This window comes from Accipiter gentilis, chromosome Z (assembly GCF_929443795.1).
Source record: "Accipiter gentilis chromosome Z, bAccGen1.1, whole genome shotgun sequence".
Classification (NCBI taxonomy): Eukaryota; Metazoa; Chordata; class Aves; order Accipitriformes; family Accipitridae; genus Astur; species Astur gentilis.
The window spans coordinates 75,560,472-75,577,183 of NC_064919.1; the positions used below are offsets into that span (position 1 = coordinate 75,560,472).

General features: G+C 53.0%; 5 protein-coding genes across 7 annotated transcripts in view; 3 read left to right on the forward strand and 2 right to left on the reverse strand.

Annotated features, from left to right (window-relative positions):
* NADK2 (NAD kinase 2, mitochondrial) overlaps positions 1-16,712 on the forward strand; it is a 367,514-nt gene that overhangs the window by 197,470 nt on the left and 153,332 nt on the right. The gene's annotated exons all lie outside the window — the stretch shown is intronic.
* The window catches only part of LOC126036567 (arginine-glutamic acid dipeptide repeats protein-like), a 178,969-nt gene that overhangs the window by 106,377 nt on the left and 55,880 nt on the right, over positions 1-16,712 (forward strand). The gene's annotated exons all lie outside the window — the stretch shown is intronic.
* LOC126036569 (avidin-like) lies at positions 228-2,231 on the reverse strand. Its single transcript, XM_049796509.1, has 4 exons — positions 1,565-2,231; positions 1,241-1,451; positions 631-751; positions 228-363 (listed from the first exon to the last, which is right to left on the reverse strand). The coding sequence occupies exons 1-4, from the start codon at positions 1,634-1,636 to the stop codon at positions 228-230; spliced, it is 540 nt and encodes a 179-aa protein (XP_049652466.1). The 5' UTR covers positions 1,637-2,231.
* Positions 2,683-4,258, forward strand: LOC126036550 (uncharacterized). Its single transcript, XM_049796484.1, is given in 4 exon segments — positions 2,683-3,297; positions 3,300-3,678; positions 3,680-4,083; positions 4,086-4,258. Coding segments are annotated over 4 exon segments (1,443 nt in total). The 5' UTR covers positions 2,683-2,810.
* LOC126036253 (non-lysosomal glucosylceramidase-like) lies at positions 9,351-15,115 on the reverse strand (the record flags this gene model as incomplete). Its single annotated transcript, XM_049795784.1, has 11 exons — positions 9,351-9,425; positions 10,006-10,063; positions 10,218-10,324; positions 10,471-10,622; positions 10,994-11,101; positions 11,736-11,840; positions 12,170-12,354; positions 12,459-12,584; positions 12,871-13,006; positions 14,352-14,454; positions 14,831-15,115. Coding segments are annotated over 11 exons (1,440 nt in total), but the record flags the coding sequence as incomplete, so codon positions are not given.

Sequence of the window (16,712 nt, forward strand, 5' to 3'; positions counted from 1 at the left end):
GGGTCCTGCTCCTCCGGGCAAGGCGGAGGTCCCGAGGGAGCACAGTGGGGCAAACTGGGGCTGCGACGGAGGAGCCCAGGCCATGGCAGGGGTCATGGTGGGGGACAGGCACCGGGCCTCGGGGATGGAGCCCGGAGAGGGCATGAGATGCTGTGGGGGACACACAGGGGAACATGGGCGCTGAGGCGCAACACGACAGGAGACGGGTGAGTGTTTGCTGCAAAGCTTTATTGAGAGCAGCAGTCGGCGGAGCAGAAGGAGCAGGATGCAGAGTCGTCGTCGTCGTCACTGGCCTGGGAATCCCCTTGCTCCCAGCTACACTCCTGCCGGGGGCGCAGGCGGGTGAAGACGTTGGTGCCGACCCTGTGGGGACACAAAGGGAGGAGATGTAAGAGTGAGAAACGCAGCCTTGCTGTGCCAAACGCCTGCCCGTCCCTGCCCCCCTGCTTCCTCCCCCAGCATTTGCACCTCCGAGGGACCCGCAGGGCGGCCGTGCACAAGCACCCCATCCTCAACCACCCCCGCACTGGCAGCAGCTCTGCCAGACGCTGAGCACCACGGGGTGGGAGAGTCCCGAACCCCTCTGGGGATGCTCAGGGGACCTGCGCAGGGCAGGAATGGGGGGCTCACCTGGTGGCCTTCCAATCGTCCTTGATGTTGTCCACATGTGACCGCTGGAGCCACATGGTCTTCAAAATCTCATTTCCCTTCTCATCCACAAAGCACTGGCCGGTGAAGACGGTGACAGAGTCTGCAGGGATGGGGTAGGAGATGGAGGGGAGAGTGGTCACGTTACCGAAAAAGCCAGTCAGTGCCAACCCATAGCCCTGCAGCTTGCCCCAGCACAGGGGGACAGTAGACCTGGGCTGTCCCTGCCCTCTGGGGACAGTGGTGATGGGGAAAGGAGGCAGAAGGCAACAGGGGGCTTGGGGTCTCATCTGGAGATGGGCAGACAGCAGCGGGCTTCAGCCTCCAGCACAACCTCTGCACCCTGGTACTGCGAGGTGACACCAGCCAAGGAGCTCTGGGGTCAAGGATGGGGGGCATGAGGGACACCACAGAGGATGGGAGAGCATTTGGGACACCACAGGGGAAGGCAGGGGATCAACAACGACCCTGCAGGGAAGGGCAGAAGAACATCAGGGACATCACAGGGAGGGCAGGGGAGGTCTGGGGACATCACAGTGGAGGGCAGGGGAGCTCTGGGGACACTGCAGGGAGGCTGGGAAAGGAGAAGTACCTGAAAAGCTCCATTTGACAGTGAAGCCGAAGGTGGGATGCCTCTGCTGGTTCGGGCGGTGCTGGGATCCCCGGAGGGGTGACACCTGGATCTCGTTCGTGGTGGTTTTCACGGCCGTATGGTAGAAGCCCCAGAATTCGCCTTTTCCATTCACGGGCATGATGGTCATGTTGGAGCCCAGTTCATTCATCCAGCGCCCAGTCAGCACACACTAGAGCAGAGGGGACTCAGAGTTGGTGCTGCAGCACAGCCCAAGTGCGGGCATGGTGGCAGGCGTAGGCAACCCTTCCCACCCTGCCCCGTGGATCCCAGCCCTGCCATTACCTTTTTTGCAGAGTAGCCAGGAGCCACCAGCACCATGCCGAGTATCAGGAGGAGTGGAGTCACTTGCACCATCTCGACAGCAGGCAGAGAGCAGGTGTACACAGGGATGTCCTCCTTGCAGGGCTCTGCTGATGTGCCTGGTCTCTTGCCTTTTTATTGCTGCCAGATCTGTGAGTAGCAGCTCTGGCCAGGGCATTATGCAAATTTGCAGTTCCCACCTGTATGAGAGGTGGCTGCAGGCAAATATTTCCAGAAGCACCAGCTGGAACTGCACCTCCTTGCCTACACATCTGTAAGAGACTCTGTTGATTTGCTGACTCAACATCCTGTTTTTGTAGGGGACTACACACAAGATGTCCCTGAAGAAGCCACCACATGACGCCTGCTGAGCTGTGCTTGCCCACAAGCAAGGTGAGAAAACCACCATGAGCACCTGGGCATGCATCCATGGGGGAACAGGGGGCGGCACACAGGATAATGAGTTCTGTGGAAATGGGTGGACTTTTCAGAGAAACAGAGGGGACTGGAACAATAAAAAAGAACTGCGTACTCCCTTCTCGGCTGAAGAAACCCGGACTTGGAAAACATCTGAAGGACTGTAACATCTGGATCTGAAGGGAAGACACCTGGCTGGCAGCAGCAGAAGAACCTGACCCTCCATCACTGTCATTGGAACCAACTCAGCGGGACGCTGCTGGCTTCGTGGTGGTGGTTAACTAGTCTTGCTACCTCTCTTCCGTTCTCTTGCTTAGGTCTGTCTCTTTTTCTTTTTCCTCCCTCTGTTCTATCGCAGTTATTGGTTGTTATAGAGAATAAAATTTGTAAGGTTGTACAGCATCTGACCTTGTTTGTGTCTTAATCTCGCTCTCGGGTTCATTGAACAACCTTCCCCGGTATTGGATCGGGACATTTTTAAATTGGCGTCACGGACAGGATCCCCAGAGATGAGAGTGCTGCACTACTTTGTTGTGGAACTTTTGGGTTAATGTGCAGTCTGGCTCCTGAGAGTGAGAAGGGGGAACTAGTATATTCACGCGTGGCCCTCTCAGGACGTAATCCTCCTTCAAGTTAGCGTGTGACGTTGAAGGTTGTGCTCTTGAGAGGGAGAAGGGGGGAATTCGGAACTATTGTGAGACCCTCTCAAGACGTTACCCCCTTCTAGTTGTGTTGATTTGTAAGTGTACAGTGTGTCCTTCTGAGAGAGACCCTCTCAGAACGCAGACCCCCTAATTTGTGTTAGAGAAAAATGGATGCTCGGGAAACTGTTGGTGTTTGTGATTCTGCACCCTCACGGGTTGAAGGAATAGAGAAACTATATGATCTTTTAGAGGACTACCGATCTTGCCCCTCAGTCCAGGGACAAGACGGGGTGAAAAACCACTGGTTTCAACCACAGAGTGTGGTGGATCGGATAAGAATCTTGCAGAAGGAAGCTAAGGTTAAAAAAGGGAAGGGAAAAGCAATAATTTGTGCAGTGCTGGGAGTGAGTCTGGCAGCCGCGATGGAAGAGAGGAAGCAGAAGTCTGGTCAAAGTGACATGATCAGAAGCCTGCAGAAGCAACTGCAAGAAAGTAAACAGTTGTTGGAGGAGGAAAGGAAACTTGTTAGGGTTTTAAAAAGAGAATTAAAGAATCAACTTTCGAGAGAGACGGAGGTAGACACGCCTCCTGTGGAGAAAAGGACACAGCAAATCTATCCTCAGAGGGATTTGCAAAGGGCAAAAGAGACCGTAGAGAGCCCCCCCCCGACGTGCGTCCAGTGATTAAAACCGAGTATGTGTATGAGGACAGTAGCGACGACCATCCTCAGGTTATCACTAAAGAAGCCCCATATACAGCAACTGAATTAGCAAAATTGAGAAAAGGTTTTTCAAGGATGGCAAAGGAATCTGAGACGGAGTACGTGTGGAGAGTGTCTTTGTCAGGAGGAGATGGAATCTTGTTGTCAGAGAAAGAAGCAGAAGAATATTGGGGTCCAGGTGTGTTTCTAACAACTGGTGGTCACCGGGCCCCATGGTCATTGACTCAGAGAGCTGCGTACTGGGCTGGAGGGCTGAACCCTATGGAACGGGGAGATCCCCTTGCCATAACCGATACGGTGGATCAGCTGCTAGAAAGTGCAAAAGGCGGCATGTATCAGGATGATGTATGACCGGGAGCTCAAGCCCCATCAGGGCTCCCCGATAATGCTGCCTGTGGACCCAAAGAGGATGACTATTCTGATATGGGGGCTTCCTGACTCTCTGAGACCAATTGGGATCCAATTGCAAGGGAGAATTCTAAACACCCCCAATGGAGAAAGGACTATGTCCGTTCTGGAGGGGAGAATGTCCCCTGACCATCGATGGCCAGGGACATGGGGAGAGGTAGCTCAGGAATTGATTAACTTGGAGAGAAAATACGGCCCTGTTGGTGGATCGTCTCAAAGGACTGAAAACAAGATCGTACGGCGACTTAGTGGGCAGCTATTAGCCCCTGGAAGAGAGAGGCCCCTAAGTCGACAGGGACTATGGCAACTAGGGGTTCAAAAGGTGTTCCCTGGGACTTGATGGATGGGCTATCGACCCAAAGACTGGAGGAGCTTGTGCAGAATTGGTCAGGGCAAAAGGCCATTTCCAAACCAACCCCTAGTGCCCCACCCTTGATAAGCCTGGAGGACGAGTCGACTAAGGAGGAGAAGGTGGCAGGAAACTAGATCTTCCACCCCCTGAAGGCGAGGGGGGAGGCGGAGGGTGGATGTTTGTTAGACAACTCACCTGCAATACAAAAGGAGATTTACTGATTACTATTGCTGTAGGACCAAAGAAAAGACCGGTGACCTTTTTAATTGATACTGGGGCACAAATTCCTGCGCTAAGGCGGACTAAAGCAGAACAATGCGGGATTTCGGCCCCATCTAAAAATCTGATTGTCTTAAATGCTTTTGGGAAAACCCAATCCATGCCCATGACTCCGGCAACCCTATGGTTGCCAGGGGAAGAAAACCCGGTCAATACCATGGTGGCCGTAGGATCTTTCCAGATGAACCTTTTAGGTATAGATGTTTTGAAGGGTAGACAGTGGCGGGACACCCAGGGAAACTCATGGTCTTTTGGTGTCCCTCAGATTAGGCAGTTAGCCGAAACATCCAGCCTGGAGGTGCGTCTATTGCAAGCAGCACCTACCCTCCCCCCTTCCAAGCTGACAAATGTTAAACCCTATCCAGTGCCTCTAGGAGCAAGAGAAGGAATTACGCCAGTTCTGGAGGATTTAAAGAAACAAGGGGTTGTAGTTCCTACTCACTCCCCCTTCAACTCCCCAGTATGGCCAGTCCGAAAACCAAATGGCAAATGGAGATTGACGGTAGATTACAGGAGGCTCAATGCCAACACAGGTCCACTAACAGCTGCTGTACCAAACATTGGTGAATTGATTGCTGCCATTCAGGAACAATCCCACCCTGTCATGGCAGTGATCGATGTTAAGGATATGTTTTTTATGGTCCCTTTACAACCTGAGGACCAGGATTGCTTCGCCTTCACCTGGGAAGGACAACAGTACACCTTTACATGACTGCCCCAAGGATACAAGCACTCCCTCACGCTGGCTCACCATGCTCTAGCGTGAGAGTTGGAAACAACTCCCATAAAAGCAGAGGTAAAGATCTATCAGTATATAGATGATGTGCTCATAGGAGGAAAGCAGGTAGAAGCAGTTAGAGAAACCCCGAACGACATCATCACCCATTTGGAAAGTATAGGGTTGACAATTCCACCTGAGAAAATCCAAACCCCTTCAAGCGAGGTAAAATTTTTAGGAATCTGGTGGAAGGGAGACATGACGTGTATCCCACCGGATACCCTTTCCTCTCTCGATCAGATCCAGATGCCAGAGTCAAAGAAAGACTTCAAGCATGCACTAGGATTGCTTGTGTTTTGGAGGAAACGCATTCCTGACCTCTCAATTACTGCTAGACCCCTGTATGACTTGTTGGGAAAGAGAGCTCAGTGGGAATGGACTCAGGTCCATGACGAAGCTTTACAGTTGTTGGTATTTGAAGTGAATGCCTATCAGGCCCTTGGTCCCATTCAAAAGGGTCCAGAGGGACCTGTTCAGCTCATTGGGTTTTATTCTCGTAGCTTTAAAGATGCTGAAAAAAGGTCTACAACTTGGGAAAAGGGTCTATTTGTAGTTAGTTTAGCTCTGAGAGAAGCCGAACGGACCACCCGGCAACAATCGATAGTGCTCAGAGGTCCATTTAAAGTGATCAAAGCAGTTTTGGCAGGAACTCCACCCCCCGACGGGGTGGCCCAGAGAGCCTCTGTGCGAGAGTGGTATGCACAGACAGAACACTACTGTGAAACCTTCTCCGTATCAGAAGGAGCCGCCAAAGTGTTAAATATACAAGACGAGGTGAACCCAGATAGAGACGCCTCCGAGCTTTTGCCTGTAATAGAAGTAGCTCCTCCGTTTTCTGGACAATTGCAAAATGTCTGGTTCATGGATGCCTCGTCGAAGCAAGAGGGAAAAATTTGGAAATATCGAGCTGTGGCACTTCGAGTAGATACCGAGGAACAGATCATTACCGAAGGGATAGGTAGTGCACAAGTAGGAGAACTAATTGCTGTGTGGAGCGTCTTCCAGCACGAGGCTCAATCTGCTTCCTCTATATCTATACTGATTCTTATGCTGTGTTTAAGGACTGCACTGAGTGGCTTCCATTCTGAGAACAAAACGGGTGGGAGGTCAATAGGATACCTGTGTGGCAAAAGGAAAAATGGCAAGATGTTCTTACCATTGCCAGACAAAGGAAATTTGCAGTAGCATGGGTAGCATCTCACCAACCAGATGATGCCCCGGTGAGCCAATGGAATGCTAAAGTGGATGAGCTGGCCCGGCTAGCTCTCCTACAAAGCACCCAGACAGTGGAAAATTGGGAATGCCTGTTGGAATGGCTACACGTAAAACGGAAACATTCAGGAGTCGAAGACCTCTGTTGTGAAGCACAAGCCCGAGGGTAAACCCCTGCATTTGAGAGAGGCAAAAGATGCCTGTGGAAAAATTGAAAAGATTCATACTAACCCGAGAAGCAAAGTTGTTCTTGTTTAACTTTCAGGAAGAAGCAAGCGACACAGACGTACCCACAGAAGAAGAGAAGCAGACACGATGTTATTTCTAATTATGTTATGTTGGAGATTTACCTATGAAGGTGAAGGGAAGCCAATTCCCCCACCTCTCCTTATCCCATAGGGTTCCTATAAGTATAACGAATCTGTTTTGTTAGAAACTAACCCATGTCCCCATTCAAACATGGAATGTTTGGGACGGTGATCTAAGGTCTTGGTTACCTGGAGCACCATGGATAAAACGGCTTCTGTTTTACCTGTTGTGTGCATTTGCCGCTTTGATGTTTGTGCCATGTGCTATTCCTTGGTTTATTCAGCTAATCCAACATGTCGTATCGAATATGCAATTTGTATCTGTTGCTTTGCTCGATGGTGTAAAACAGATTCCTGTCATTCGCCAGTCAAAGCGTGCGACTGTATCAATTGTTTAGTGTGATGGGTTAACCCTGGCTGAACACCAGGTGCCCACCGAAGCCATTCTATCACTCCCCCATCCTCAGCTGGACAGGGGAGAGAAAATATAACAAAAGGCTTGCGGGTCGAGACAAGGACAGGAGAGATCATTCACTATTACCATCACGGGCAAAACAGACTCAGTTTGGGAAAATTAACTCAATTTATTACAAATCAACCAGAGCAAGGTAATGAGAAATAAAACGAAATCTCAGAACACCTTCCCACCACCCCTCCCTTCTTCCTGGGCACAACTACACTCCCGGATTTGACCACCAAGCCCCCCCAGCGGCACAGGGGGACAGGGAGGGGGTTTATGGTCATCACACGTTATTTTCTGCCGCTTCACCTCCTCAGGACGAGGGCTGATCACACTCTTCCCCTGCTCCAGCGTGGGGTCCCACCCACGGGAGACAGTCCTCCACGAACTCCTCCAACGTGGGCCATTCCCACGGGCTGCAGTTCTTCACGAACTGCTCCAGCATGGGTCCATTCCACGGTGTGCAGTCCTTCAGGAGCACACTGCTCCAGCGCGGGTCCCCCACGGGCTCACAAGTCCTGCCAGAAAACCTGCTCCGTGGGCTCCTCTCTCCACAGATCCGCAGGTCCTGCCAGGAACCTGCTCCAGCGCGGGGTTCCCACGGGGTCACAGCCTCCTTCGGGAACCCACCTGCTCCGGCGTGGGGTCCTCCACGGGCTGCAGGTGGAGATCTGCTCCACCGTGGACCTCCCTGGACTGCAGGGGGTCAGCCTGCCTCACCAGGGTCTTCACCACGGGCTGCAGGGGAATCTTCGCTCCGGCGCCTGGAGCATCTCCTCCCCCTCCTTCTTCACTGACCTTGGTGTCCGCAGGGTTGTTTCTCTTACATGTTCTCACTCCTCACTCCGGCGGCTGTTTCTCTCCGTCCCAACTTTTTTTCCTTCTTAAAAATGTTATCACAGAGGCGTTACCACTATCACTCATTGGCTCGGCCTTGGCCAGCGGCGGGTCCGTCTTAGAGCCAGCTGGTATGGGCTCGCTCTCTCGAACACAGGGGAAGCTTCCAGCAGCTTCTTACAGAAGCCACCCCTGTAACCCCCCCCGCGACCAAAACCTTGCCAGACAAAACCAATACATTTAGGCACATGCACTCTGGGCTGGGGCGCGGAACTGCATAAACACCCCCTCGCACTCAGGTTGGTCAGACCACCATTTTTTGGCTCTGTAGTTAACCAAAATGTATACTTTTCTTGTAGTTAACTTTGTGACACTTGGTTTGTTAGCTGTTGCTATATGTATGTCTTGGTTTTGTAAGTGTCCCCGGTGGTTTTGGAATTTTGTGGCAGTTGTTTTGTTGGCCTTTGCTACATTTCTCCTTGTGGTATGCATGTGTTGGTTTTGTAAGGGTCCGCGTCAACCATCTTGTAATTGTACTTGCTCATGTGGACAACCACCTTCTCCCCCTCCCCGTTCCGAAAGACCAGGAACACCTTCCTAGGCCCGGCCAGGGACACGTTTAAGTAGATAATGTTGTTGTTGTTGTTGTTGTTATCTTAATATGTGTTTAAGTAGAATAGTGGTTAATTATTATTATTATATAGGATTGTTGTTTACGTACTTTTGTTTAATTTGGGAGAGAAGCTTTTAGGCCCAAGCGGCGCATGCACTTTAGGCGCATGCGGACTCCAACACCGACAGACTGCGTGGGCTGTTAGGGCTGGGACCATTTTGTGGCGTAGCGCCGGCAAGATGACGAAGTACGAATATGTGTTTGTGTTGATTCCAATTTATTATATAGCCTTTGCTTTAATGGCGGTTATCTTAATAGTTCTCTTAATACTTCTCTTTTGTCCTTGTAGCTGTTCGTGTGAACGGCCGTAGTTTTTTTTTTATTGACTCTCTGTAACCTTGAAATGTGTTTTAATATTGTAGAGTTAGTTAAGTTTAGAATAAAAGTTGATGTTAAGTAGATGTTGTTGGTTATTGGATGTTGTTGTTTAACCTATTTAGAAATGTTATAAGATAATTGTTATGATATCGTTGGTCATTCATATTGTTGCCTAATGTAGAAGTATTGTAATAACATAGAATAAGCCTTAAAAAGCCAAATAATTTTATGTTGACCTTTGGTTTTTGTCTTTGTTTTATTATGGAAATTTGTTAACTTGGTTATATCGTTGTAGCATGCACCTTTTCCCTCTTTCTCTCTCTCTCCCTTTACTTTCTACGCCACCACGAGGACAGCAATGTCAAGCCACGGGGTGGATGTAAGAGACTGTGTTGGTTTGCTGACTCGACATCGCTGCTGCCTCGACATCCTGTTGCTGTAGGGGAGTACGCACAAGGTGTCCCTGAAGAAGCCACCACATCCACGCCTGCCGAGCTGTGCCTGCCCACAAGCAAGGTGAGAAAACCACCATGAGCACCTGGGCATGCGTCCATGGAGGAACAGGGGGCGGCACACAGGATAATGAGTTCTGAAGAAATGGGTGGACTTTTCTGAGAAATCGTGGGGACTGGAACAATAAAAACGAACTGCGTACTCCCCTCTCGCGCGCGTGAAAAAACCTGGACTTGGAAGACGCCTGAAGGACTGTAACATCTGGATTAGAAGGACAGACACCTGACTGGCAGCTGAAGAACCCGACCCTCCAACACCAGCGTCGGAACCGACTCAGCAGGACGTTGCTGGCTTTGTGGTGGTGGTAACTAGTCTTGCTACCTCTCTTCCGTTCTCTTGCTTAGGTCTGTCTCTTTCCCTTCTTCCTCACTCTGTTCTATTGCAGTTATTGGTTGTTGTAGGGAATAAAAGTTGTAAGGTTGTACAGCATTTGACCTCATTTGTGTCGTAATCTCGCTCTCGGGATCATTTAACAACCCTCCCCGATATTGGGTCGGGACAACCTCTGCCATCTTGCACATCACGCAGACAGCTGCCAGCCACAGCCCACCGCAGTAGGCACTGTCGGAGCCAAAGGAGAGAAGCATCAGCAACGTGGGACACCCCATGGGTTGCACAGAGCTCCCACAACAGATGGGGACCACAGTCCAGGCTCTGAGTTACCTTCCCACCCCACAAGACCCATCTCCAGGCCCCACCGGCCTCTCTTGCTCACCTGGCTCCATTGACCACCCACGCATCATACGTCTGGTCAGCAAAGCCACCATTTTCGATGAGCCCATCATTATCCATATCAAACTTCAGCTCCGACTCCATCACAGCCTGCGAGAGAGGCAGGAGATGGTCACGCAGCCCCCGTATGCTGGCAGCCCCTCACACTCTGCTCAGGAGAGTCCATCCTCTTGGGATGTCGCATGGCTCCCAAGTGGGGAAGGGGGATGTGCCATGGTCTGATCTCCTCCCAGTACCTGGCAGACTGGCCACATGTCCCGCAAGTATAGGGAGTCACGTGTCAGGTAGTAGTCCCGGTACACCTGCAGCACAAACTTCAGGTTGAGGTCCTTCCAGTCGGCTGTGTCATGCATCAGGTAGGCATTGACACGCTGCCACGGCTCATCACCTAAGCAAGGAAAGAGCGGATGCAGCAGGGCAGCAAGCAACGAACGTCCTCTCTCCTACCCAGGAGCAAGGTCCCAAGGGTGCTGCGATTAAACTGCACTAAAATAACATGTTGCATCCTGTGCCACCTCTAGTGAAAGCAGCCTTCCTGCTGCTGCTCAGCTTCCCTCTGTCTCCCTTGTGCAAGCTTCATGCAGTGTGGTCCTCATCACCACCCCAAATCATCCAAGCTTTTCGTTCCCAGAAAATAAACAGTGTATTCCATGCATCATACCTCTTTCCCACAGCTCGGGAGTTAACTACCCTGAGAAAGTTATGTGAGCAGACCTTCACCCCCTCTGCCTGCCAGCATGCCCGGCCAGATCACCTCACCTGGGTCCCCAATGTCACGCGGCACCACATTCTTCAGCTTCACCTGGGCTGTCTGACCACACATCAAGTACTGCCGGGGCTGGACGTCCTCGTTCACCACTGTGACAGCTGGAGAGGACACAGAGCAAAAGGCATTAGAAAGGCAGCAGGCACTGCAGCAGCAAGCTCCAAGCGCAGGCAGGGCCACCAGCACACCAGGCTGCCCGTTGGGGCTCCGGCTGCAAGACCACAGCCCTCTGCAAAGGGGGCTGCTCCCAGTCTCCCCTCAGCAGGGGACATGCAACTGTCGCCACCCCCTTAAGCAAGGTGGTGGCAGCACCCAGGGCTGGGAGGGAACCCCAGTGGGCTCAGCCCTCCCACAGCCCAGCAAAGGGCTGTGCTCCACCACTGGCCAGGCCGAGCAGCCTCCAAGCCCACCCAAAGCATCAGGGTCTGCAAACAGCTCCATGCTTCTCCTCTGCAAGGAGCACAGGGAGAGATGGTAAGACCAGGGACTTCCCAGGGCAGGCAGAGCCAGCCGTGCACCCCAAGTGTGGCAAGAAGGCATCCCAGTGCTGGCCAGAGAGATGCTGAGAGGCGGCTATGTGGGGGGTTTGCAAGTCCTGGGCCCAGCAGAGGAGCTGGAGGGGGATGCTGGCTCCATGGCACAGATTTCTATGGCAGGTGCTGTCCCAGATCCTCCGTCTCTTCTCTAGGCGAAGACAGCAGCAGGCATCAAGCCAGGGTCTCCTGGGTCACTCACCAATGTCATACTGCAGGCTAATCTGCAGCTTGGGCCACAGCGTGACGAGAGCAAAGGAGGCATAGAAGTGGACATCGTAGGTGTTGTACATCCGGTACTCCTGGCCTGCAAGGACCGGGGAGACAGTGAGGGGGAAGGCAAAGTAGGGGCAGGTCCTCCCTCCCACACAGCCCAGGAGGGTAGGCTCTTTGCTGGCACAGGCAAGGGCTCCCGTTAGAAGTGGTTTTTATTCTCTATGTATAGCACCCAGGAGTCTGAAAAAGGTCTCGTGACATGTCCTACAGGGCTTGGTCCTGCAAGGGGTTTTCCTGGGAACAGCGCTGCTCCCTAGCCATCAGGGTGTGAAGAACATCCCCGTGGCAGGTTAAAACCACCTGGTGACAGCAATGGGAAGGGGTTGAGTTGGGACCATCCATCACGTCCCTGCAAGTTACCTTCTAAATAAGCAAACCTTCCATACTCCCCCAGGACAGGGAGGAGGTGGGAGAGGCCAGCCCCCGCTGGCCCCTGCAGGTCCTCGGCATGGCAGTCCGGGGGCAGCTCCACCCAGATGGTCCCCCCATCCGTCACAAAGTACAGCTCACTGAAGAGGGCCGACTTGTACCAGGAAGGCAGCTGGCTGTGGGCAAGAGGGAAACTCAACCACGGTGGCCCAGGCGGTGATGCTCCTGCTCTGACCAGCCCCAGGAGGCCACTGGGAAGGTGCTCCCACCCCTACCCTACCTGTTCTCCAGGATGGGCTTCTGCCACGCTTCAATCTTCCTCTCCCACTCCTCATAGTGTGTCAGGGCATGATGCGACAGGGCAGGAGCAGCATCACCTCCGCTACCAAAAAAACGGGTGTACCGCCTGCCGAGCAGGGGTTTGGTGAGTATGCCGTGGGCTCAGCCTGGGAAGCCCACTCGGCTGTGGGAGAGGGGCTGGATTATAGTGAACACCAGATTAATAATGCAACTGCTAGTGCAGAGGTGTTGAGGAGCAGGGGCTGGCGAGAGGGTCCCCTCCATGAGCTGGCAGGGCCACGGCTGCAGGGAGCGGGTGGCACAAGGCTCCCCAGGCGGTACTGAAGCCTGGAGGCAGGGAAAAGGGGGCTGCGGGGACATGAGCCAAGGCCCACTGGAGACAAGCCACCCACCTAAGGTGCAGCTTCTCCTTGGAGCCAAAGTAAACACGGGGCATGTCCCAAGCCAGGGCCAGCTCCAGCGTCCTGTGCCGCCGGGCAGGCACCGCTGCTGCCGTCACCTCCCCCTTCTCTGTCAGGCTGCTTTTACCTGCTGGGAGAAAAAAAATACTCACAAGTGACCAAGGAAGCCCTACGGGGGGGGAGGTGGGGGTGGTGGTAACTGATGCTCCCATGCACTCCAAGACAGACAAGACTATTTGGGCATGCCCCAGCCTCCTTGCAACCTGGAGGGTACATGCCCAGAGTTTTAAGGGATGACATTACCGCACATGAGTAACTGCTTTTTGCAAGCAGGAAAAAATACCTGCTGTGGGCGAGGGGTTAAAAAAGTAAGTCATCAAAGCAGATGAAGAAATCAGGCAGGAAAAGCCACCAGACATGAGTGGAAGGGACAGGGCATCCCATGACTAACTGCGTTGCACTCAGAGACACTGTGAAGTTCTAGTGACAGTCATCATCTCCAGCTTTTTGCAGGGTGCTTGAACTATGCCCATATTTAAGAAAAGCCCGGAGGCAGCTGGATAATTATATGCTGGTTCTGACATGTTTTCCACGTAAACTCATTAAAGCAACAATTTGAACAGAAGCACAGATCCCAACTATGATAATGGCTGGTATTCATGAAGGAAAACCACATCCCAATAGCCCGGTGAGCTCTGAGTGCATCTAGGCAGGAAACTTGGTTTTCCGGAAATATTTATGTAAACGCTTTATTTACATAATTTAAGCTTCAAGAAATCTTGCAAAGGCCCAGTGCCAGCATCACTAGTTTGTCAGGATCATCCTTGTTCAAAAGCTGGCAGAGACATAATGCAAATGGTCACTTTTTATCGCCATAAGAGATTAGCAGCAAGGGCTGGGAGACACCATGCTACTTCAAGGCTTCTGCCAAGGTAGTGAGCAGACAACTGAGGATGATGTAGAAGTATCAAGGGAACACCACTGACCTGCAGGGAACTGATAGAGTAACAAGAGGACAGCAAGTGATGGCAGCACCAAACCCAAGGACTGCTAAACACCCACTAGAATGAATCTGACAGCGCCCAGCTCACAGATCTGGCAATGGGAACCTGGGGAACGTGGCTGGCTATCACCCTGACTACTCAGCAGAAATCTCAACTCAGTGTGCAACCCTACACAGACTAAAAAGATAGTGGCATGTATAACTAACATAGCTGAGAACAGCCCCATACTGGTGTGAACAGCTTTTGGAGAACCATAACAATGACAGCGTGACTAGCAAAGAGAAATTTGGATACAGCCTAAAGCTGGGAACGAGCCGCAGCGCCACGAAGGGCTTTTTGCGAAGGCACCGAGGTGGCCAGAGGCAGGGAAATCCACTCTTGCGTGGGTGCCTTGTGCTCCACAACCAGCGTGGCAACCCATTCCTCCTGCTCCCCTCTGCCCATCCCATGGAGGACGGAGGGACTCACGAGCGGGGGAATCCAGCCTGCCGTCCTGCAGGAGGTCCTGCCACACCTCTCTACCCGATCCGGTGGGATTGAATGCCGTGAGGTGGGTGACTCCCGTGCCTGCCTGGGGAAGGGAAGAGCCTCATCAGGGGCTGGTAGTTTTGAGGGGCAGATGCAGGCCCCCTGCCCCCAACAACTCTGGAAGCCCACACTCACTCCCCACATGCTGCCCAGCAATGCTAACTCTAAACCTACTCACCCGCTGTCCTGCAAGCTTTACCCATAGCTCCTCTCCTGGCACCCACCCCCAGAGAGGATGCCCTCAGGGAATTCATGTCCCCACTCCTGCTCCAGCAGTCAGGCAAGCGCTGAGGACCGGTGCTGACCCCAGCCCATTGTACACCCATCCTTCACTAGCTGCCTGGCAGCAGCTCCCCCACATTCAGCAGGGCTGTGCAAGCCCACCAGCAAGAGCCACACCACCAGTGCCAGCCCTTTACCTTCTCTCTGGCGGAGATGGCGAGGGTGAAGGGGTTCACGCGTGTGCAGTGGTGCAGCAGGACTCCAGCAACCCGCTCGCCGTCCTTCTCATAGGCGAAGGGCTCATTCCAGTGCCCTCCGCTCCCGTCCTCCTTCGTTCCTGTGCCATTCTGCAGGCTGAACATGATGGAGACATCCACATCTTCATCCTTCCCATTCTCCACCTCCCAGATGAACACTCCTACCGGTAGGCTGGAGTCCTGGCAGAGACAGACAACACTGCGTATAGGGCTGGTGCTCCATGGTTAGCCGTCAGAGCGTCATTTCTCCCGCTGCTGGGAAGACCACATGGGATGCAGCAGGAGCAAGAGTACCAGGAACAATCGGTCTCACAGTCCACTGCCAAGCTGGGGAGCAGCAGCAGGAGCAGAGGAATTCTGGGGCCAGGCAGTACAACATTCAGATCACAAACACTGGGCTAGCAAACCCCACACCGGTTTGTGGGGCTGTGTGCTCAGAGAAGCTGTGGATGTCCCCTCCCTGGCAGTGTTCAAGGCCAGGCTGGATGGGGCTTTGAGCAGCTCAGTCTAGCAGAAGGTGTCCCTGCCCATGGCAGGGGGGTTGGAACTAGATGATCTTTAAGCTCCCTTCCAACCCAAACCATTCGATGATCATTCGATGATAATGCACAGATGGAAAGCAGTGTTTAAGGCTCCGACGGGTGTCTCGCCACCCATCTGCTCAACAGGTTGATACAGGCTCACGTGCTTTGCTGGGGTAAGAGGAAGGTCAGGTGTGTCAGCAGCACAGCCTGCCGCCTTCGCCTGGGGCTGGGAGCGAGCAGGAGCAGCATGCAGGAGCGGCAAGGCATCCCTTGCTGCCATCCTGAGCTTCCGCATTGCTGTCGGGGTTCCTCCTGCCTGGGAGCATCACTGAGTGGAGACATGTCGGAAATGTTGGGAAAGCCCAGCTGGGGAAGCCCAGCTAGTAAGCAGCTCTTCCCTTGGGGATGGCAGGCAAAAGCCAGCTAAAACACTCTCAGGAACACACAGCTGACAAACCAACCCACAAGTACAGGCTGAGAGCTTCCCAAAACATTACCACCGCATGCTCCGGGCAGTAAGGCCGCAGCTCTGGACCTGCCATTCCCGGTGGATGGGAGCTGGGATGGTCACAGGACAAAACCAAAGGCAGGAAACAAGCAGTACAAAGAGTCAAAGCACAGGAGCAGCTGTCAGAGCTAAGCACAGGAAAAAAGGGGTAACTCTTCCAGCACCAACTGTCCCAGGAGGGGCAAAGCCTGCCAGGGTCCCACGGCTACAGAGCCGGCAGCTGGCACTAGGGACAGGGTCTTGGGACAGAAGAGACCAGGCTGGCAAAGAACATTAACAAGGTGGCAAGCCTGGGTGTCTTCAGGCAATGCTGAGCTGGGCAGGAGGGACCAGGAACTCCTCTACTACTGCAGCATCCCTGGACGCACGGGCAATGCTCAGGGGTCAAAAACTCACCAGCTCCAAGCTTCTGCTATCACAATGGGACACACTGACCATCACACAGTACAGGCCTGTCTCTCCTGTGCCAGTGTGACGCCCATTTACAAGAAGGGTCAGAGGGAGGATCCGGGGAACTACAGGCCTGTCAACCCGACCGTGGTACTGGGGAAGATTATGGAACAGTTTGTCTTGAGAGCACTCATGTGGCAAGTCCAGGACAAGTAGGGGATCAGGCCCAGCCAGCATGGGTTTACGAAAGGCAGGTCCTGCTTGACCAACCTGATCTCCTTCTATGACTGGGTGACCCACCTAGTGGATGAGGGAAAGGCTGTGGATGTTATCTTCCTTGACTTCAGCAAGGCCTCTGACACTGTCTCTCACGGCATACTCCTTGAGAAGCTGGCGTCTC

Bases quoted from the DNA above. Each gene is read 5' to 3' on its own strand.
- LOC126036569 (XM_049796509.1), bottom strand. From the start codon at position 1,636: ATGGTGCAAGTGACTCCACTCCTCCTGATACTCGGCATGGTGCTGGTG. The intron at 1,452-1,564 runs GTAATGGCAGGG...CCTCTGCTCTAG, and splicing joins CTGGCTACTCTGCAAAAAAG to TGTGTGCTGACTGGGCGCTG. The intron at 364-630 runs GTGAGCCCCCCA...GTGTCCCCACAG, and splicing joins GACGATTGGAAGGCCACCAG to GGTCGGCACCAACGTCTTCA.